This window comes from Calliphora vicina, chromosome 1 (assembly GCF_958450345.1).
Source record: "Calliphora vicina chromosome 1, idCalVici1.1, whole genome shotgun sequence".
NCBI lineage: Eukaryota > Metazoa > Arthropoda > Insecta > Diptera > Calliphoridae > Calliphora > Calliphora vicina.
Genome location: NC_088780.1, coordinates 153121542 through 153145019, shown reverse-complemented (window position 1 = coordinate 153145019; position 23478 = coordinate 153121542). Strand labels below are relative to the sequence as shown.

General features: G+C 30.3%; 2 protein-coding genes across 2 annotated transcripts in view; one reads left to right on the top strand and one right to left on the bottom strand.

Moving 5' to 3' along the window:
* Nha2 (Na[+]/H[+] hydrogen antiporter 2) overlaps positions 1-23478 on the top strand; it is a 140591-nt gene that overhangs the window by 47437 nt on the left and 69676 nt on the right. The window contains exon 3 of the mRNA XM_065516188.1: positions 14393-14732. Within this exon, the coding sequence (XP_065372260.1) occupies positions 14393-14732 (340 nt within the window). The remainder of the gene's footprint in view (positions 1-14392; positions 14733-23478) is intronic.
* Positions 21053-23110, bottom strand: LOC135948925 (odorant receptor 94b-like). The gene is made up of 4 exons (XM_065498375.1): positions 22335-23110; positions 22168-22267; positions 21171-21437; positions 21053-21106 (listed from the first exon to the last, which is right to left on the bottom strand). The coding sequence occupies exons 1-4, from the start codon at positions 23108-23110 to the stop codon at positions 21053-21055; spliced, it is 1197 nt and encodes a 398-aa protein (XP_065354447.1).

The following is a 23478-nucleotide window of genomic DNA, read 5'->3' as shown; positions in this document are numbered from 1 at the left end:
TTTATTTTTAAAGAAATTTATTTTCTATTTGGGTCAAATTTGACCCGAATATCGTTAACGTCAGTAAAGAAGACCTTATCAAGGTAAAATAATATTTTAGGAATAAGTAAAACACAGATCCAAAAACCGGCTATTCGAGGAGAAAAACCCGGTTTCTTCGATATTGGAAATGTGAGCTTTTCAAAAAAACCGAAACCGACCTTACCAAAAAAAACTGGTTATTAAAAACCGGGGATCACCCTAATCGTTACCTTACTATGGAAAGACCCTAACTCGTGTTTTTTTTAAGTCGAAATTTTTGGGCTAAATATGATAAACGAGCGGACCGTTTATCGAAATAAACGAAAATATGGGTCTACAAAAAAAACAGAAAGTGATTCTAAGTCGTTCGGTATACTTTAAGGTGGATGTTATACTAATATTTTTGGGCGTTACAAACATCTGCACAAACGCATTATACCCTCCCCACTATGGTGGTGTAGGGTATAAAAAAGGCTAACGAGGTCAAATCCCACGATATCGGTGTCCAGTTCACAACGTCATCTCTCCACGTGAGATGAGTTTGTCATTCCGTTTGTAATAAATTTTGTTTCTAATTTGCGAGCCACAATGTATCTGAGTCGATATAACCATGTCCGTCTGTGCGCATGTATGTTGAAAAAACTCTCCGTACATCAATATATCCGCTATAGACCCGGTTCGGTTGCTATTTAAAAAAAACATGGTTCGACATGGTTACGACAACTATACTATGTTCGTTGTAACAATATATTATTGTCGTAAACATATAATTGTTGTTTTAATTTAATTTAAACAATATTTTAGTTACTGTAACCATTAAATGTTATAAATATGAATATGGTTCACCGAATGGTTCGGACAACTAAATAATGATAAATAGGTAAACATATTATATTATGTAGTCATAATATGTTTAAGATGCAAACAAAATATGTTCACTTTTAATAGCCTTTCTTCCCAACATTTGTGAGTGCTGGTGTTTATCTAAGCTGTGTTATTTTTACAAGTAAATTTTGAGTGTCTGTAATTCCCATTCGCTCTATAGTTTTATTTGTATATTATCTTTAACTTTCCTAGAGCGAATAAAAATAAATGTCAGTGAATTTATCAATAATATTTTAATTGGGAATTTAGTACCTTAAAACTAAAACCTATTAAAATAAAATTTTGTATTTCAAAAAATAAATTTTAATAATAATAATATGATTAATTTGGATCATAATATGATTTAATTGGGTCATAAATATGATTACTTTGGGTCATATTATGAGCTTTTTCACTAATAAATTAAAAAAGAATAGTTTTTATTTTTGAAAATAAACAAATTTTAAAAAGTTGTACATATATAAGATTCGGTACAGCCGAATATATCTCTCTTACTTGTTTAGTTTCAGATGTCATTTTTGGCACAAAACTTTTGAAACTATTAAGCAGATTATTGAAAGTTAAATTAATATCTAAGCGTGCTTAATTTTCTGTATAACAATTTATCCTAATAACTAGAATCAACTCAAAAAAAAAATAAATAATAATTTATATAATAATTAAAATATGTACCTAAATTGTGTAATTTTTAAATAAACAAAATCTCTAACATTATAATTAGTGATGCAAGTATTTATCTATTTTGTTTGCATTTTAGCAAATTTTTTATATACTTTATTTTAATAAATGATTTCCGCTTTGCGCTAATAAAAATCAAATATTTAACTTTTTAAGAGTACATAAATATTTTTGTTTATACTGGCGGTTTTATATTGACATACATATTTAAATAATGCAAAATAAACTATCTTGTATTAATTTCATTAAGGTAGTAAAGCCGCTCAAAATTAATTTGTAATTGTTTTATAATAATCGAGCAATATTTTATTAACAAATATTTGTGTTGATCTTGCTGTAAGAACATTATTTATGGTGTCTGAAATTAATTAAAGCAAAACTGAAAGAAAAACAATCAGTAGACGTCATTTATGTGTTTAGGGAACCACTTTAATTATGTTTTATAAATAAAGTGATTTAACGACAATCTTACAATGAATCTTATCGGTTAAATGCACTAAGAGATAAGGAAAGAAAAACTAAAAAACACTTATGTCTCAATTTACGGGTAGTTAATTTGGGAAGGAACATGTAATGGTTGAATAGAGATATTGTTGCAAGTTTTAAATAGTCTTAAGTATATTTTTTCCTTTATTTATTAATTTTATTAAGATGATCAAATATATTTAATTCGTAACCAGCAAAAACTTGGTAAAAACTTTCAATTACTCAATATCTAACTTTTAAATGACTAATATATACCGCCTGTATTATATAGAAGTTGTGGTATAATGACTTATTCATTATCTGTTACATAACTGCTTACTTTCTAGTCATTGGCATAAGCATATAAAAGAAATAATAACAAATATTTCAAATAGATCCACTGTGGTTCCAAATCAAAATCTAGGTGGACAAAATTATTTGGCTATCTTTTTATATAGAATTGATATCTCCGATTCCAAATAACAATCTTTAAAAGATCAATATAAACTTTTTTTCAAGTTACAGTAGGGTATATCTAGACCCTACTGTAACTTGAAAAATACATATAAAAAACATTAATAAAAACTTAAAAAAAAATACTTTTTTAGGTCTTTCTGAAACTAAATTTTTAAAAAGATCTGTATTTACTATATTTCAAGTTACAGTAGGATCTAGATATATAAAAATCAAAAAAATTCTATTCCGTCTCTTTCTTTTTTTGGCAAGCTATATAACATTCTTAGAAAAAAACAAGTAAGAAAGTATGGTCGGTCAAGCCCGACCATATAATACCCTACACTAAGTAAAAGAGCAAAACAAATTTTTCTTTTAAAATTTTAATAATTTATATTTTTGAGTGATTTTCGGAAGTGGGGTTATATGGGGGCTATGACCAATTATGGACCGATCACTATGAAATTAGGTCGTGTGATTTATGTCTATATTAAAGTTAACTATGTTGAATTTTGTGTGTTTACCAACATTTTTAAGCGATTTATGCACGTTAAAGTGATTTTCGGAAGCGGTTCTATATGGGAGCTATGACTAATTATGGACCGATCGTAACATAATTTTGTGACATGAATTTTGTGTATATAAAACTTATTTGGAATGGAATTTGTGGAGATACATGTATAAATTAAACATTTATGACCGATAAAGTCCAATTTCGGGAGGACATTTGTATGGGGGCTAGGTGAAATAGTGGACCGATTTCAGCCAGTTTCAATAGGCTTGGTCCTTGAGCCGACAAAATAATATGTACCAAATTTGATCGAAATATCTTCAAAATTGCGACCTGTACTCTGCGCACAAGGTTTACATGGACAGTCAGCCAGCCGACCAGACGGACGGACGGACGGACATCGCTTAATCGACTCAGAAAGTGATTCTAAGTCCATCGGTATACTTTAAGGTGGGTGTTAGACTAATATTTTTGGGCGTTACAAACATCTGCACAAACGCATAATACCCTCCCCACTATGGTGGTGTAGGGTATAAAAAATATCAGTATATTTGAGAACCAAGTTTAAAGGACTATAACAGGAAAATGGAGAGGTCCATAAATATAATTTATGCATTTAATAAAAGCCTATATCAATGTTTATCTATGTTCTGAAGTATGAATTTCTATATGGTAAAACCATTGAGATATATCTAATTTAGTAAAGCAGTAAAATATTAAAAAAAAAATTAACGAAAATATGATTCAAAATTTGTTGAAAACGAAAAGTCCAATTGAAAAACCCATTTGTATTGGAGGAGAGCAGATTGTCAGCTTCCGAAAAAACTTAGTTTTTCCAAATTCTGAAGATACCAATTTTCATAATTTTGTCCACCTAGATTTTGATTTGGAACCACAGTGTTATCGGGCGAATAAAAGTTAGTAAAATTTTGTGCCGTCTGCATAAAGTGTGCCGTCTGTTGTGTGTTAGACTTTTCAAAATAATCTACAAATATTGTTTTGATAACAAAACTTTTTAAAACTAATTAAATGTGACGTGATTGATTGAAGTTCAGTTACTCATTAGAATACGTTTCTATGTCACATTGATGAAATAGTTTAAAATTTAGTGCCGTTGTCACAGAAAAGCATTGGCAAGTCTAAAAAAAGCTTTTTCATTAATTAGATTTCATCATATTTGAAAATATCGTCAAACATATGCATTAGGGTTGTCTCTTTTCCACATCTCTAATTTGTTTCTGTTTGGCAATTTTAACAAGATTCGCTTACATTCGTGTTGTTTACATGTGAATAGTCGTTCGGCGCCTTGTGATTATAAGTGTCAATCACTGATTTATCGGTTGATGTGATATAAACGATTTGTTTCTTATATTTTTGATATGATATCGCTGAATATATCTTTTGGCATTTTAATGTAAAAGAATACTAATGTAAAGAGCAATCAAAAGCGGAGAGATGTGTCAAAATTCCCAAATTAATTTTTCGGAAGCAGTGTATTTATATAGTACAAAGTACATATTTTGCAAACATGTTTATATAATATTAAACATTTAAACTGATTGTATATAAATATATCAAGTTGTCATTTAAATACTTATTTAAACAAACTTAAATCTCTTAGTTTGTTGTGATTAAACTCTTTTGTAGAAAGTTCTCTCTTAAGTAAATATAAAAAAAAAATAAATCTCTGTTTATATTTTTGATTATACCATTTTCTTCCTCGAAAGTGAGTAAAGAAACAAAAATGCAAATTTCTATTTGTTTTTGTTCATTCTTGTTATCATGATGTTTTCATTAACATCAGAGCTCTTGCGTGCTCTCATTTAACCCATTGTGAGATCAAAGGGGTCTTACAACAAATATTTGTTTTAGAGAAAAATCAATTGAATATTATTAACAACAGTGTAAAACTTGAGCTCTTAATGCCGCTATAAAACATTTATATTAAATAGTAATGTCTGAATAAAATAACGATCAGTTACAATTTTTATTAATTTAATGAAATTTCATCAAAAATCTATTTGATCGCAAATGTGGGTTAAAAGTTGTTATACATTTGTATTATTTGTTTGAAAAACGTATTAACAAAAATTATCTGTTTAGCAAGCACATTGTTTGATATCTTTATCAGTGTGTGAATTTTTTTTTTTTGCTAACAAAATTATTATTAAGATATATTCCAGAGAGAGCAAGATCAGTTCTATTTTAGCGATAAAAGATTTAACATCAAAGCGTGTGTGATCAAATATTTATTTGTGCGCGATTTATTTTTAAGTAGTCCAAGCAAAAAGTGATATATTTAGATACCAAAAAGGTGAATTTTGAAAATAAAAAAAAAATAGTTTTATAAATCAAATATATAATAAAAAACTTACCAAAATTGTGCAAAATCTATAAAGAAATAAAATACTGAATGTTAATAATAAAATAGAAACACAATTTAAAAATATGTTTAACAAAATGTTGGGTAATGTTAATGTAACAAGATTAGCTGATAGGCTAGAGAAATATCTTTGTATGAAAAAGTCATTGGCTTTTTATTCACAACACCACCTTAGTGGTCGGGGTATTATGCGTTTGTGCTGATGTTTGTAAAGTGCAAATACATTGTCCCAACATCCATCTTAGTCATAGCTCCGATATAAATTTTAAAAGAAAACTGTTTTTAATCATAATCTCTATGTAGGGTATCATACTGTCGGGCTTGACTGTACTTTCTTACTTGTTATTATTATCGATAACCAGGTGATTTTATTCTATTTGATGAAATAAGGAATATGCTTGAAAGGGATTATTAGCATTTATGGACACTGACAGTCTATAAATGTGATCCTACAAGAGTTGAGACCGAATTCATAAAACATTTAGCCTGTTGCGGAAGGCATCACTGATCAGCATGTGATGTGCATCTGTTTGCTATTCTAATGACGATCAGCAGATGCTTATTCGTATCACATTTGAGTGATTGCAATTGAAAATGTAAAAGTTTTAACATACACCACATTTCAATGTTGCAAAATTTGCAACAATTATCAAGGTTTTTTTTTGTATATTTATTGAAGCATCAACTTATCAGCAAAACTCTCTGTAAATACATACAAATCTAATAATCGATTTTCATTTTAAGATCGCACTCAATTAGGTAGCGATCACACATATCACACGTTATAGTTTTTCTTACTTATTAACTAACTAACTATAAACTAATAAAAACTATTATATTAACATAATACAAAATGGTTCATATATGTTTTACATATACCGATCAAGAACAACAAAGAATTAATTTAATGAAGATCGTCACACATTTTTCTCGAATTTTTAGAGAATTCAAACATTACAACTTATCAGCTGTCACTTGATGTGTGGTTTATGCATTAAAGGTGTTAATTGTTGACAGATTAATTTCGTTTGAAAGTAAATCGCTAAATGTTTGTTTGGAATGTATTTAGTTTGTTAATAAAAACAAGTACATACATATTCGAGGAAAAACTGAACTGAAAAGTTGATTTAATAAGTAAGTTATACAAAATTTGCAAAAATAAATAGAGTTGAAATATTTGGGACATTGCATAAAGAGCAATATAGTCAAGTATTTACGAATATGTATTAACAAGATCAGTTGGTTAAGTAGATAAATATATTATGTTGGCTTGTTGTCTAAATTGCATGTGGGTGTCATCAGGTTTGTCATATGAAAATTTGGTGCAAAAAAAATAGCACGTGAGAACTGTTTTTATAATTTTTGCTTACTTATTATTGTATGTATTCATTTGTGAAGGTTGTTTGATATGTATTATGTTTTTTGTTGATCAAATAAATTAATACTATGCAGTATTTAAATACTTGTTGACATTTACTGTTAGATATTAACAAAGACATACGTTGATTACACTATGCGACAAATAGCAGGGTCAGTGATCGGCTGAGGTTCTACCCAGATTGGTAAAAAAAAAGTTGTACGTGTCTCGGCGTTTCGCTGGGTCAGGTCTAGAAATCGAGATATGTAATTTTTTTTGCTTTTTTCATGCATTTTGACCATCTAAATGTCCCAATATCGAAAATTTATGTTCAGTAAAGTTGTTAAGCTCAACCATAACCATTTCATAATTTTTACAAGTTTTTTAACAATATTATGGTTACAGTAATTATGTATATGATTGTGGTAATCATAATATGTTAAAGTTTATTATTAATATAATCGTAGCAATCGATATATCACGATTCTTAGATCTGACCCAGCGAAACGCCGGGACACGTATAACTTTTTTTTTACCGATATAACATTTCCTGATGGGTAGAACCCCTGCCGATCACTGACCCTACTATTTGTCGCATAGTGTTATTGATCAACAAAGTTTAATTTACATTCTACTAAAATGGAAAAGATAGCTCAAAGATTTCAGTAAATGTTATTCAAAAACTATTCGTTAAAATCAAATCAGAAAAATTGGCCCATAACTGTCTGTGATGTAAAAACGATAAAAACGATTTACAATTTTTTTTTCACAGAAATAAAATATGGACTTCACACTATGACAATTTCTTAGCGATAAAAATTACGATACCTTAATTTAGTTAGTAGACCTTCTGGAAGGTTTACTAATACATTATTTTAGATTAATTTCACCTTCTTTGGCTCTGTTTTCATTTCTAAAATATTTGATACACCAAGAATAAGAACACATGAAGCGTGTGGCGGTATAAATCACGATTCAATTCTAATAAATGAAAAGCTTTTCAGAAGTCCACGGCTTTCTCTTCTAAAATATTCGATACACATTCGAACTTCCCTTCTTTTAGAAGGTGTTTTTTGTACTTTCGAGTTTTTAACAATAACGTAAAACTATTCAGAAACCGTTACAAAAAGCAGACCGACTCCGAAAATGAAAATCACCATCATAAAATGTCGTATTTAAAAATTGTAAATCATGTAATCTGTTTATTATTTTCTTTTTCTTCGTGCTGTCAAAATTAACTAGTGTGTGTTGTTGCGATCACGACAGCTTCCTTTCGTATGGTACCCAATTTTACTGCTTTTGGATGAATCCTGCTGTTTGCAAACATTATGAAATTGCTGTTTGAGTAGCTGCCAATAATTTTTAACAACAATTTTCATGGAGTAATGAATCCAATAGTTGGTCTTCAAACTTATTTTGGCTGGCCTGGGCGATCTTTGTCTTCCGTGTCAAAATAATCACTTCTGAGCCACATAAACCATCTCTTGCACGTTGAAACCGATGGCCGATTCATCATAGGCTTCGGTGAGGAATCGGTGTGCTTTTTTGAAATTAAAGAAGTAAAGCGAAAAGGCTTTTATTTTAGGAAATTACAAAAAACTAACATCCTTTAAAGCGTGAATGCAGCAAAAGTTTAGCTGTCGTTAAAAAACAATTTTCTCCTTAAATTCTCAATAAAAATTAATATTTACTTTCCACAAAATTGTCTTAAAAATAAAACGCAATTTTTCCACCAACAATAATTTCACATTACTATGTATTAATAATAATAGAAATAAAAATAAAAATTTAATTTTGCATCGCCATTGCTGAAAGTTTTCAAACAATAGATTTAATTAGTAACTCGTTTTCTACTTTTCATAAGCTCATAATCGTTTACACAGCCAAAACCAAGTCAAGCCAATCTATTCATTTTGTTAGCCAAAGGCTATTACCACTCTAACCGAGTTTCATTAGAAATTGCAGCAGCAATATTCAGTTAAAAGGGGAACTACTCCAACAACAACAAAATATTTATGTAGAACAGGAAGAACATAATCATTGTCAGCCACATAGTCAGGGTGAACGGCAGCAGGCAGCAAGCGGCAGCATTATCATTAACATCATCAACGCCATCAATGTCAAAACTAAAACAAGCAGCAACTGCTACAGCAGCAATAAAACTACTGTTTGAAAACTACTTGTACGAGTAGATAGTTGGAAAAGGATGTTGGTTTAGTTGAGAGTGATGATGATGATGACGATGATAATATTGTTGTTCTAGATGTTTAAGCTCCTTTCTTATTTGCAGCCAGGATTACTTTATTATTTTTATTAAAACAAGAGACAAAAAAAATGTCTTATTCTAAAGAAAAAGACTCGTGGCTTTTTTCATTTTGTAAATTTTCTTCTTTATGTTGGTAAATGCAAGTGCAAGTGAGGTTGGGTTTGGGCTGTTTGCATCTGAGATTTTTAATGCATAACTGTGTGATTTTTCAATTGCTTTTGCATTACACTATGATAGCTTTAGAAAACTATTTTTGAAATGACAGCTAAATAGTAAATCTAAGCAGCGGCTTTATTATGAGATTGCCCTGCCAGCAACGTGCTATTGCTATTGTTGCTGCTACGGTTTTAGCTTGTATATGAAAATGAGGACAATTTTAATAAATGCCTGACGCTATTAACTTTGGCTTGTCTTCGGTGTGACAACAATATGAATTATATTTAACAAATTTAACAATATTAAAAGTATAAAGATCGATTGATTATTTTAGATTTATGTATAAAGTGGTTGTTAATAAATAACGAATTTCCAGACTTTTGTTAATGAGTTGATGAATCGTTGAAGTTTTGTGCAAAGAAATCATTTAATCCGTTAGTGCTGGTTCACAGGCGTCAAGTTTACTTGCGCAAGTCTTGAGTTTATAAAAGAAAGAGAAAGAAAAAGAGGAATATCTATCCAATCTCGTCCCTATTCTATAAACTCAAGACTTTCTGAAGTAAACATGACGTGTGTGAACCAGCACTAAATAACATATTTTTGTGAAACCAATGTTGGCTGTCGTTACCCCTAAATGCTGTAATTCTAAAAATAATTCTCAATTATGAAAATATAAATTTTGGATTGATTTTATAAGCTTATTTTTAATTTTTATAAGTTTTATTAATACTTTAAGATTTAAATTTAAATTAGTCAACCTAAATCAAATTAGGTTTACAATTATCTTTTAACAGTTTCGCAATGGTAGACAGCCTTAAAAACGGTATTTGTTAATGTGTTTTCGAAAAAAAATAGTTCTTACAAAAAACGAAAAGATTGATTTTTGTAAATTAAAACGTTTCTATGATTAAAACGGTTTTTGGTAAAACCGGATTTTTTTAAAAAAATCTGGTTTTGTGAAAAATTGTTCTAGTGAATGATTTTTTTTTTTTTTTTTTTAAAAAACGGTTTTTTGTGATGAAACGTTCTGTGGAGAAAAATTTTATAAGAAAAAGTTCTTGTGAAAACCCGGATTTAAAAAAAAATTTTTTGTTAAGAATGGTCAAAAAACGTTTTTGTGAAAAAGGTAAAAAAACGTTATGAAACGAAACGGTTTTACCAAAAACGTTTTCATGGACAGAACAATTTTGGAAAATCTGGGTCTTAAAAAAGTGCTGTTATGGATAAAAAGGTTTTTCGTAAAACGGTTGCCAAAACCGTTTTTAGAAAGAAACATTTATTAAAAGCAACGTTTTTATAGAAAGAACGGTTATAGTGAAAATTTGAGTTTATGAATATTTAACGATATTTGCCAAGAATGTTGTTATTGAAAGAAGGATTTTTGAAATATAAAATGTCTTTTATAGATATAACGGCTTATGCTAAAACTTTGGATTTTTGAAAAAACAAAATGGTTTTTGTTACCAACGGTGGCGATACGGCTTCACATCACTGGCCGCATATTCTGGACATTTTTCGGCCTATGCTCGCTTCAAAAGGACCAGTTGCGTTCGTTAAAGGTTCCTTGTGATTGTTTGTTAAGCAGCTCATAATAGATATGACCCTTTTGCTCCCACCAAATACAGAGCATTACCTTAGCACCATGGATATTTGCCTTTGGTGTCGAGTCGGCTTGTTGGCCGAAGCGTACGATCTCTTACGCTTTGGATTATCGTAATGGAAACATGTTTCGTCGCAACTAATGTTTCGGTTCAATAATGATTTTCTTTTCAAGCAGTATTTCAGACATACAAAATCATCAAAAAAATTCTTGGTCATCCAACTTGTTTGGCTGTCCTAGGCGATCTTTGTCTTCCAAAATCATCACTTCTGAACCGTAAAAACCATCTGTCGCTCATTGGAACACATTAAGCTTTGGTGAGCAATCGCTTTTTTTTCAAATTAAAGAAGTAAAGCAAAACTTCCCGTTGCACAGAGGGGCCAATCATACTAATTTTGCGGATTAATTGAAAAAACAAATTTCAAGTATCGTGAAAAATGAAAGTGCCAGCTTAAAGAGCACAAAATTCTACATCAGCAGGCAAAAAATTAATGTGAAATATTAAAAGGTATTTTTATAGTCACGTGTTGAAATTACATATTGTGAGAAAAAAACCTAAAAAATTTATAAAAAAAAATAAAAAATTGCGCAAATAAATACTATTTGTGATAGGTAATTTAAAAAAATTAACAAATCTAATTATGCAACCATCAAGTTCAGGTATTTATTGATATGTTTTGGTTAAATTTAAATTTGAATTATTTGTGGAAGTGGCTTTGATATTAGTTCTTATATTGGAAGTGCAAAAAAAAAATGGATTTTGTCAGTTCAAATGGACATAAAGTTATTAGCTGGGCTCAGCTGGGCACAGAATTTAATATAATTTAAAAGCCTGGACAGTTAGGCTTTGTTTCAGAAAAAATTAGGTTGCGCATCGCTGCGCCACATAAGTTATATGTAAATTAGTAAAAGCTTCACCCTTTAAGTCTACCATCAAAAAGCACTTTGCGATTATGATAAACGTTTTATTGCTGTCGTTGTTGTTATTGTCATTGTTTTTTGTTTGTTTTATAAGAGATGTGCACGTGTTGTGATTAATAATTACGTGTGAGTCAGGCCAGGACGTGGCTATATTCTTGTATTATAATAAGATAAACAATAATAAACTTTTACCAATTACTTTTCTTTATTTTTGTTTAGTTTTCTAATCGTGAATGAATAGCACGCGGAATTTTAACAAATCAACTCTCATGCACTCACGCTTGTATATGCTTGTTTAAAAGTTTTATTTTGTGATTAATTCGAAGTTTTTTCTTGTTGCGAAGTTAATACGAAGTCGTCCGGTAGCAGGCAATTTAGCTTAATAAAAAAATCATGTTAGTGAGCGCGATCGCGAGAATTTTAAAGTTTTTTATTGGGAGCCAGTTCACTCACGTTCAGGTCTGTAGTTTTTATATTGTCTCATTTCAAATATTGTGTTGTATAAATTTCAAAGCAGTGCATTTAAACTTTGCAAGTCTTTTAGAGTCAGTGGTTGGGAAAGATCTCTATTATTCAACCTCCCATTACTAGTTAATATAATGATATCATCTTAAAACAATATGATAGTTTTTTTTATCAATAACATGCATAAATTTAGTGTGTCTCACTGATGTAGTTTTATAGATATAGGAGAATTAATAATTCATTTGTATGGGAGGAACCAGATTCCACCATCGTATACCCTTTCGATTTTGGCAGAACGTGTAGTTTGTTTTTAGAGTTACCAGCAGCAAATTTAGTATGCATAACTATTGTAGTTCTATAGATATAGCAGAGTTAATAATTATTTTATATGGTGGGTAATTGACTTCCCCCTCCTATATCCCTAAAATCATGTTACAATATGCGGATTGGTCTAAGGGCTACCCACGTCAAATTTTGCGAGTGTCGCTATTATTGTTGTTGAGATATTAATAAATCCGTAATAAAGTGGCATTTGACCCCACTGTGCGTTGGCACAAAATTCGACATTTTCGAATCAAAAAAAATTTTGTTGTTTACAGTATAAAGTTCAATAACTATAAACAAAAAAAAACGGTACCGAAAACATTCTTGCGAAAAAGACAAACGTTGTTATGGAAAAAACGGTTTTTCGTAAAATCCGGGTTTAAAAAAACAGGTTGTCAAAAACATTCTTGCGAAAACCGGGATTTAAAAAAGCTGTTGTTGAGGACGTTGCTAAAAATCCGTTTTTATAAAGAAATGAAAAGAAACATTTTTTTACCAAAACGTTTTTATTTAAAGAACGGTTGTGTTAAAATCAGGATTCTGGTATTTTTTTTCAAAGAAAATTGTTTTGAAAATAATGATTTTTGTAAACAAACGTTTTATGGATAAACCGGTTAAAACCAGGATTTAGAAAAACGTGTCAATAACGTTTTGGTATAAAAAATTTTTTTATGAAAAGAAATAAAAACGTTATTATGCACGCAGAGAAAAAATATAGTTGGGCATGGTTACTGTAACCATTTCAATATTGTTACAAGTTTTTTAACTATATTATAGTCACAGTAACCATTTACATGATTGTGGTAACCATAATATGGTTAATTTACGATTCACATGATTGTATCAACCATATATATGGTTACAGTAAACATATATATGTTTGTGACAACCATTTATATGATGAAGGACTTATCATATTATGGTGCTCTCGGCTTAAGGCTTATCATAATCTGAGAACAACATATTATGATAAAATTATTCATCATAAATATGATTGCCACAAACATATATATGTTTACTGTAACCATATATATGGTTGAGACAATCATATGAATCGTAAGTTAACCATATTATGGTTACCACAATCATGTAAATGGTTACTGTGACTATAATATAGTTAAAAAACTTGTAACACTATATAAATGGTTACAGTAACCTAAAAATTTATTAAATATCAATGCTAAAACATTTCTGGGATTATGGACAAGCTGTTTATTTCATCGTACTGACATTGGGAAAAATTTAAGTAAAATGGTGTCTGCAGGAGAAATCAGTGTTTACGAGTAGACTGTGCCTGCAGTATTTTTAATAATATCCCTATAAAAGACCTGATTAATTCCCCAAACTTTCTTATTCAGCCCAATTATGAATAAAAATTTCCCGGGAGTTTTTTCCCTTTTCCCATTTTTCCTATTCAAATTCAATGGGCAAAAATTCCCGGAGAACAAACTCCCGGGTAATTTTGTATTCATAATTGGGCTGATTAATTTGATAAAATGTCAGCAGGACAACAGTTGAAATAATTATTGATATTTGACTAGGCGTAGAAAATGAATGCAAGTGAAAAGTGGGAATTAATTCAGATAACTTTGTTGAACCTTTGTTTTTTAGTTGCCATATAAACAATTAAACTACAGATTAAACTTAATTTTAATTACAAATCATTGTTATTTCTTTTACAATGTCTGTTTCTTAGCAGCTTAACAGCTTGACTAACTAAATGAGCAGATGACAGCAACAATAAGCATGATTGTGTGAAAATATTTCTTCGAGTCCTGGCTGGCAACATTGAACATTTTAAATTTATACACCAACACTATTTTAAAAATATTTTCCTTTTTTTTCTTTTGTTCACCCATCACACTGACTTTAAATATATTTATGTATGTATGTACTTTTATTTACAGCTGATAACCCCAACAAGCATCCTGTGGATCCTTCAGGCAGTAGCCAAAGCTTTATTATTCCGAATGCTTCTAACAGCAGTAGTGGCGTAGCAGAAGACATAGATTTGAAAACACATTGCAAATTAGAATTGCACAAATTCCCCAAGGAGATGACGCAATCTCAAAACAACATTAATGAACAAAACGGTTCAACTATAATTCTAACTCCAGCACTATTAACTCCAACCACAGACGGTCAGCATGGCACAAATCTTGGTGGAGCTGGAGGAGATGGTGGTGGTGGAGGTGGTGCTACAAATATTACCGCATTCCATGATGATGTTTATAAGGGACCAAAAATGTGAGTTATTAAAGTTTTAAAAGGAATGTATTTGTGTTAAGTTTAAGTGTGGGGATAAGTGTTTTGAAAGAAAGGTGGTATATTGTGGAGTGGTTTCCATACAAGTTCGAAATACTGTTCTAGTTTTCAAAAATCAATTCAGATGTTCATATAAAAGAATATTATCATATACTTTTACAGCAAGAACAGTTGTTAAGATTTTTAAACTTTGTTTGAAAAACTAAAGATTTTTGTGGTCTTATGGAAAGTCCCATATAAGATCAACACTTTGTCAAGTACACATGCAATTGTTTGGGTTCATTTTAGCATGTTTGTATTGTAATTATGTTACTCCTTCAAAAACACTCACACAAACAAACTCTCACAAACACTGCTATATACATATATGTATGTATACACTACTACAATAACAACACAATGTTTGTGGTTTAAAAATGTCTTTTAACTAGTGACAGGTTGACATACACATAAGTACACACAATTATCAGTGTAAAGTATCCAGTTTGGGAATTATGACCGATTAAAGTCCGTAATTGTAACAAATAGATTTCTGAAGTGTAAAGTACCTGATAGATACACTTATCTAGAAGGTAACTAGACATTAATTTCAAATCAATATCTACAGGTAAAAATTACCAAAAAATTATGCACCAACATTTTAATAGGATTGCAAATATTAGGAACAATTGGATTCAAAAACATGGCACTTTTAAAATTCAGTCCTTCAAAAAAAATGTTTCATATTTTAGTATAAAATGTCACTAAGTCAGAACCATTGACTTGTTGTTGAATAAAAAATTAAAAAAAATTAAAAAAAAATCTGAAAATGTGCAATATTTTTGAAAGTGTGAGTTTTAAAAGTGGCATATTTTTGAATCCAATTGTGATATTGACTTGAAATTTTCTTGGAAGATCAAAAATTAACTTATCTAAACAAAAAAAATTGCTTGGAATAAATGTGGATCAAATTGTTCCTAATATTTGCAATGCTATTAAATTTTTGATACAAATTTTAGTTTTAGAAATTCTATAAATATTTAATATGTAATAAAATCTTTATTTATTAACGAAACTCAATGAAATTTTCAACGTTTTTTAAGTTTCTCATTCTAAATATCAAAGTGTAAAAAAACTTGTCAAAAGGTCAAAGGGAATCTCGCAATTCCTAAAAATTAGAGCAAAAATCCCAAAAATTGTATTTTTTACAATTTTAGGAATAAATAGGGAACACATCAGGGTATCCAAATCTGTTTTCCGTTTTCTGATCCCAGCTTCGGGATTTTAGAACATGTGGCCCAAATTTGAAATTTTTTTAAAAAATAGGTCATTTTCAGAAGGGCGTAGAGCCGACATGTTCGAAAAATAGGATATGTTTTTTATACCAAAATGTTCTCCGTAGAGAAACTTTATAGAAAAACATAAAATTGTTATGTGTTCTTAAAGAAAGTTGTTTTTTAATAAAAAAAAGAGTTAAGTCACCTTTTTGTCCAAAAAAAACAGCAAAAATCTACTATTTTTTGTATTTTTAAATTGAAAATCGGTTATTTTTGGATTCGTAATTGATATTGCTCTGAAATCTTTTGTATGTTATTGGTAATTTAGTTGTCTAATTAACAAAAAAAAATCGTGTCCATTCGGTCCAAAAGTGCGCCCCATATTTTTTTTAAAATACAGACCAAGGTATGGCAAACTTTTAAAATTTCAATATATATACTTTTTGGTTTTACGACAAATCAATATAATCCCCATCTATTTTGATGGGGGATGTTTCTTAAGATTTTCAATTAATAAATCGTAAGATTGAAAAATGTTACGGGTCTTAATTAAATGGTCACATACTGTAATAAACCATAAAATAAATGGGTATGACTGTGACTGTGGGGGCCAGTGCTTGGAATTGTAAAATACAAATTATACCACATTGTTATGTTTGCTATGGATGAACTAAGGCTGAAATGTATAAAAATAACCCACCTCTAGCTTAGCACATGTTTAAAAAACTAGTACTAGTATCACATAGAGACAAATTCATAGTTAAAAATCACCATCGGTTATTCAAAACCTAGTTGCCAGCCAAATTTGATATGTGCATTACCCTGGCCCTTATTATGCTCATAATTAAGAAAGGTTCCTAGGAATTGTCTCACACTATCGTCTAGTGTATCGGTGCATTTTGAAATAAAACACAGGTTTCTGTATTAAAAATTATTCACCCCTATCCATTTCCATCGAAGGGAAAATTGCTATCGTGATGTTCCCATGAACTTTTCATTCACAATTATTGATTTTGTTCATAACATCTGTTTATTGTTTACAAAATTTTTATCCCAAAAAATAAGATTTGTCGAGGTCAAAGTAGGTATTTCTTGGAAGTCACTTTCCACCGAGACATTTCTTCAGGTTTGGAAACAAGAAATAATCAATCGGGCTAAATCTGGTGAAAAAAGAGAATGGATTTTGGCATGGAAACTACACATGAATGTAGCTTTTTGTGCACCCGATTGTGAGCAAATGCGACATCCATATTGCGGAAAGCTTTCTCATACCTAAGAGATCATACAAAATTGAAACCACTGAGCCATGTGCGATGCCTATGGTTTCCACAATCTCTCGCACTTTCAATCTCCTATAGGACAACAGCGTATAGTAATTTTTTTCAACTTGGCGTCCAGACCATACGGCCACATCGAAATTCAGTAAACCACTTTACCATTGAAATTGATGGTTCCCATAGTATTTCTCATACTTAGCCTATTTTTGAGTGATGTTTTTTATTTCGCAAAAAATAATACTTAAGAGCTGACGAAATTAATTTTGTTCCAATTTGTCCTCAAGTCACACTATTATGATACAGCTTGTTCAAATTTTGACTGTAGTCAACTGGCAGATGCCTGTACTGCAACTAGTGCAAAGTTGATAATAACAAACTTCTAAAACAGCAGGGTTTATTTACAAATACATAAAAATGAGGATAAATGTGTATGTGCATGATTACATACACATAGAAAATGAAAACGTGCAGTTTGTTAGAATAGACTTCCAGCACAGAAAACAATTAACAGCGACATAATGAACAATCTTGTTCACTTTTATTTTTTGTTATTTGTCTACGCTTGTTTGTCATTTAGATGCAGAAATCGTGGTTAAAAATAACAAAAACTACAACGTTAAAGTTTGTTTTCCGGCTAAATATGCGCACTCTTCATTATTGCCACAGGTTTTAATACCCTGCACACAAAGTTGTGTTTTAGGTTTTCAAATAATGGATTTCACTTGTATTTTTATTAGAATTGGAATTTATATTCAAGTTCTTGAGATAATTGGAAATGTCGTTTAAAATGCATGCTTACTTTCCTGGTATTGGCAAAGTCTTGGCTTGGCAAATGAAGGATTGTGTATGTTCTGGCTAGAGTTTATAGAAAACCGACTTTTTAAAAAACCAGTTTGTCGGTTAACCGAAAATTGGCCTTTTTTGGAAAACCGGTTTTTCGGTTAACCGACATCGAAAAAACCGGTTAACCGTCATATATGCGTAGAAAACATAAACTGTCCAATAAAGTATATACAGCTTTAAAAATTTGTAGTTTTTAGTAGTCAGGAATTGTTAATATTAAATAACTATGAATATACAAAAGAGCTAAGTCCATTTTATTTTGTAAAAATTTCAAAATTATTATCTCAGTCAAATGGAATTGAGTATAAATATGTTACTATATATAATACTTGTTTTAATTATTGGTGTATTCATTATATTTCAACCAAAAAATGTAAATCAATTTTTTAATTAAATACTTAATTGATAATTTTGAAATTTATTATCACCTCGACTTTCTGATATGAAACAGAGAATGCTCCAAGTCCAAAAAAGGACATATAAGGTGCAAACGCACTTCTTTTTAACTGTGATAATTTGTCATTATAAATCTTACCAAATAATTAATAAAACCAAATACCAAATCAGATTTCAAAAATATTTCAAATCATTGAATTATTTCTGAAAAGTAACACTAAGCTAACGAAATGATTAATAATATTAAATTTTAAGAACAAAATACACTAATGAATTCAAATTGATTGAAATAAGGTACGCACATCAAATTCAAGTTAACGTTAGTTAAAATCATCACTAAGTTTATAATGAATCATTATTAAGATTTAACTTAACTTCTAGAATTATGCGGAATTTCACTTTTAATAGTTTCATTATGTGCAATTTATTCTGGAAAAGTTTTTAAGTAAACTCATCGTCCTCTACTATTTAGAATCATTGTAATTCTTAAAAATATCAATATAAATAGGTTTGTAATGTAAATCAGCAGTTTAGGTTTCAAATAAGACCAATAATGTGTATACAATGAATATAAAAAATGCACAAAACCATGAGATTTCTTGATTTTAGACCTAAATTTTAAAAACCGGTTAACCGAGTGATAAAAACCGGATAAACCGGTTAACCGAAAATCAACATTTTAAATTAACCGGTTCGCAAAAAACCGAGATTTCGAAGAAAAACCGGTTTTTCGGTTAACCGGTTTATAAACAGTAGTTCTGGCAGCACTGAACGTGACTGCAGTTTAATATTGGCCTGATAAAAACTTGAGAAATGTCAAACGTTCGAGTAAGATTTGATAAAAAACATTTTGTTTGAGTTAAATTTCAAATATTTGAAAATTGTGATTGAATGTTTCACATAAGAAATTATTCATTCTTAAAGTCTAATTCAAATATCGATGATTTGTTTTTTAAGATAAGTTAATGATACCAAACGATTCCTACATCATGCACATATTTTTTTTAGTATCGTTATTTTCATCAAGTTGTATTTTTTTACTCAACTTCAATTTTCATTTCCTGAGAAATGAAAAAAAATTACACAGATTTTCCAAACTCTAGTTGAGTTTTACAACAATCTTCATGGAGGAATGCTTCCAATTCTTGTTCTTCAAACTTTTTTATCTGGTATGAGCGATATTTGTCTTCCATGTGAAATGACCACTTCTCAACCGCACAAACCATATCTCGGACGTTGAAACCAATGGAAAACATTCCCCATAAGCTTTGGTGAGCAATCGGTGTGTTTCAATTGCACTTTTTATACCCTACACCACCATATTGAGGAGTGTATAATGCCTTTTTGCAGATGTTTGTAACGCCCAAAAATATTAGTCTAAGACCCACCTTAAAGTATATCGATCGACTTAGAATCACTTTCTGGTTGGCTGGCTGGCTGTATATGCATAAACGTTTAATTTATAAATGCTCCAAATAATTTTATATATACAAAATTCATGTCACCAAATTTTGTTACGATCGGTCCATAATTAGTCATAGCTCCCATATAGACCCGCTTCCGAAAATCACTTTAACGTGCATAAATCGCTTAAAAATTTTGGTATACTCACAAAATTCAACATAGTAAAGTTTCATAGAGACATAAATCACACGACCTAATTTCATGGTGATCGGTCCATAATTGGTCATAGTCCCCATATAAGGCCTTCCGAAAAGCAATCAAAAATATAAATTATTGAAATTTTAAAAGAAAAATGTTTTTGCTCTTTTACTTAGTGTAGGGTATTATATGGTCGGGCTTAACCGACCATACTTTCTTACTTGTTTTAAAATTAAAGAAGTAAAGCAAAACTTCCCTCATATGACGCTTTGTTGGCATAAAAATCGACATAAGTTTAAAATTAATAAAATTGGAAACATTTTGATATCTTAGAACAAACTGCTCCATGTTCGTATCTTTTCCAAATGGGTACCAATTTTCAATGCCGCCAAAATTAATAAAGTCTGAGTGATATTATTATACCCTTCACCATGTACGGGTATATAATATAAATTTGTTATAGATAAAGCCGTGTCCGTCTGCATGTTGAAATCCATTTTCCGAAGCCACCAAATAACTTACACACATATGCATACATGCATACATTAATATATCCATATAGTTCCAATTCGGGTGCTATTTAAAATGGGCTCACAATTGGCCGACATATAAGCAAAAAACTACGACTAGTTTTTTGACCTATACCTTGATTACTAAATCATTAATATATACAAAATGGATATCTCATGATAAACATTTATATGACCTTTCCAACGAAGTATATAACGTCATAGTAATACGCACCTACAATGTGTCAAACTCGGGAAAAATATTTTTAACCCGAGTTTTTTTTACCAAAAATTTTGTTGAAGGGTATACGATTCTGTACAGGAAAGACTGGGAAAACTTATTTTATAATACATAATATCTATTATGTCTTTTACCTAAAGTTGAAATAAAACAATTTGAAACCAAATGAACCTTAACTTTATTTATCCATATTTAACAACAAAGCAAAATAACTGTAGGCATTGTTCATCACCTAAAAATATTATAATTTCATAAAAGAAGTTACAATATTAAAAAATTAAAATCCTTTAACAAACCTTAGTAAATATGGGTAAACCCACTTCAAAGAACTTTCCAGCTCTAAGACGTTCAGGATGTTTAAAAAATTCCATATACAAACGCAGAAATTTCCGATTTGCCGTAGAAAACTTTAACCATTCACAGTCATAGATGTTGTTAAGCAAATTAGCAGAGTTCATAGTTATTTGGTTGGCAAAATGACAGGGTAAATATATTTCCAAAATCATGACACTTAGAAATTGTAACATGGCAAAGAATTGGCTTAATTCGGCTAAAATGTTCATCTTTAAAAAAGAAAAGAAAATAAAAAAAAATTAAAATTCATTCATTAATTTGAGGAACAAAATAGAGTAAACATTGTGGGAGTAAGATTTTTATTGAACGCGATAAATGAAGAAATTTATATATATGGGGGATTTCATAGTGAACCTACTTTTGAAATCAATGTCTTCCGATCGGGATGAAATTTGCAGCCCAATCGGTAATTCAGACACAATTTTTTAACAAGATCGGTCGAGAACTCTCTGAATTTGACATTTTGGCCAAGGGCCCATTTTGAAAAAAAGTAAACAAAATTTTTGATTTCGGAAAAAAAATTTTAAATTTTTTTTATTTTTTTTCGAAAGATTGAAGAAACAGATATCTAAACTATTTGGGAGTCATTTTGCTAAGAACAATAGATATGGATGAGAAAAAACACCTGCTTGGTCAAAATGTCAAATTTTGACCCCCTATAACTCAGAGAGTTCTCGACAGATCTTATTGAAAAATTGTGTCTGAATTACCTATCGGGATGCAAATTTCATACCGATCGGAAGACATTGATTTCAAAAGTTGATTCGCTTGACATGAAATCTCCTATATATATTCACTATAGAGAATTGATTTCCATACATATCAGAACCTTTGGAAACATACATACATATTTGCTTACTCCCACTATATATTCATTCTGTGTTGTACTTCTAATTCTTGAGTTCCTATATAAACATTCCTTAGATCGTTGTTACTAACCTTTTGCAGCCGATAACCACAGAAACATATAATTAAGGCACTGAAAATAATTTGAGCCAACACATAATGAGAAATTAAGCTTTCACATTCTTTAGTCATTCTGAAATCAAAAAAAAAATACTCTTTGAAAATATCTGCAAACAGTTAAAACTTATAACTCAACTCACCTTTTTATACTCGCATGCATTAGAAATAACTTCCTAAACTCTTTAATGGCAGGCACTTCCTTAACGCTCCTTATACCAGAATAACGCATTCCCAGCAGTTTGTACAGCAGACCAATGTGAAAAATCATATAACAACCCAACATATCCAAGCTGACATTGGACAAACAGGACACCAGTATACCGGTCACATTAAAAGCATATGCATACCAATAACGCTCTGGATTGCGCCATTCAAAAGGCAACCAATAGGGAAAGCCCAAACGATATTCGCTGTCGAACAAGACACCCACAAAGGCAAAGACACCCGAAAAAACACTACCACAAGTGAAAATGATTACAACATTGCGAAAACTTTTTTGATGTTTCGACCACATTTCCGCTTCTTTGGGACTTAGAAAATCATACATTGTATTGTGTTCCAGTTCATAAATGAAAGAGCTGGCTTTCTTGGACAGCACTCCCATATTCACCAATTTCACTATATAAACACTTAAAGCCAACGACATGTACAGAACATTACCAGCCTGATCCAAGTCGGACGAAGTGAAGGCCTCCACCCACATTAGCAAGCAAAACAACAGGGTAGCCGGTACATGTATAATAAAACGCTGAACATGCTGCATTTTTGCTATTATTAACATTTTAGTTTCATTCTCATATTCACACTGCCAGGGCCACAAGGCAACACATCTTAAAATTGTTAATATGACACGGGCTCCAGATATTTTATCGCAATGATGCATTGTTTGGCACTCTTTTGGTGAAATTTTAGTCATGATTTTTAAGTGTTTTTCTGAGTTATATGTTTGTACTTGTTAACGTTTAGATTATTTCTGATTGACTTTCAATATTTGCTGTCGTTTTAAATTGTCTTTATAACATTTAAAAACGTTTATGTTTAACATAATTTTTGTGTAATTATTACGATAAGTGGATTTTTACATGACATTTTTATTATTTAATAACTCTCCTTACCACTAATTAAATCAGGACAATAATTAAAAAAAGGGTTGACCATTTATATTTTAGTATAAATAAACTATTACATGTATTTTAGTGATAAAAATGTTTAAAGAATTTTACTTTGGCTACAAAACAATACCTGAGTACGCATAAATAAATGTTATTATCCATAGTCAGCTTA

Excerpts from the sequence above, each read along its gene's own strand:
- LOC135948925 (XM_065498375.1), bottom strand. The coding sequence starts at position 23,110 with ATGACTAAAATTTCACCAAAAGAGTGCCAAACAATGCATCATTGCGAT. Across the intron at positions 22,268-22,334 it reads ATGCATGCGAGTATAAAAAG|AATGACTAAAGAATGTGAAA; the intron begins GTGAGTTGAGTT and ends TTTTGATTTCAG. Across the intron at positions 21,438-22,167 it reads GTGGTTATCGGCTGCAAAAG|ATGAACATTTTAGCCGAATT; the intron begins GTTAGTAACAAC and ends TCTTTTTTAAAG.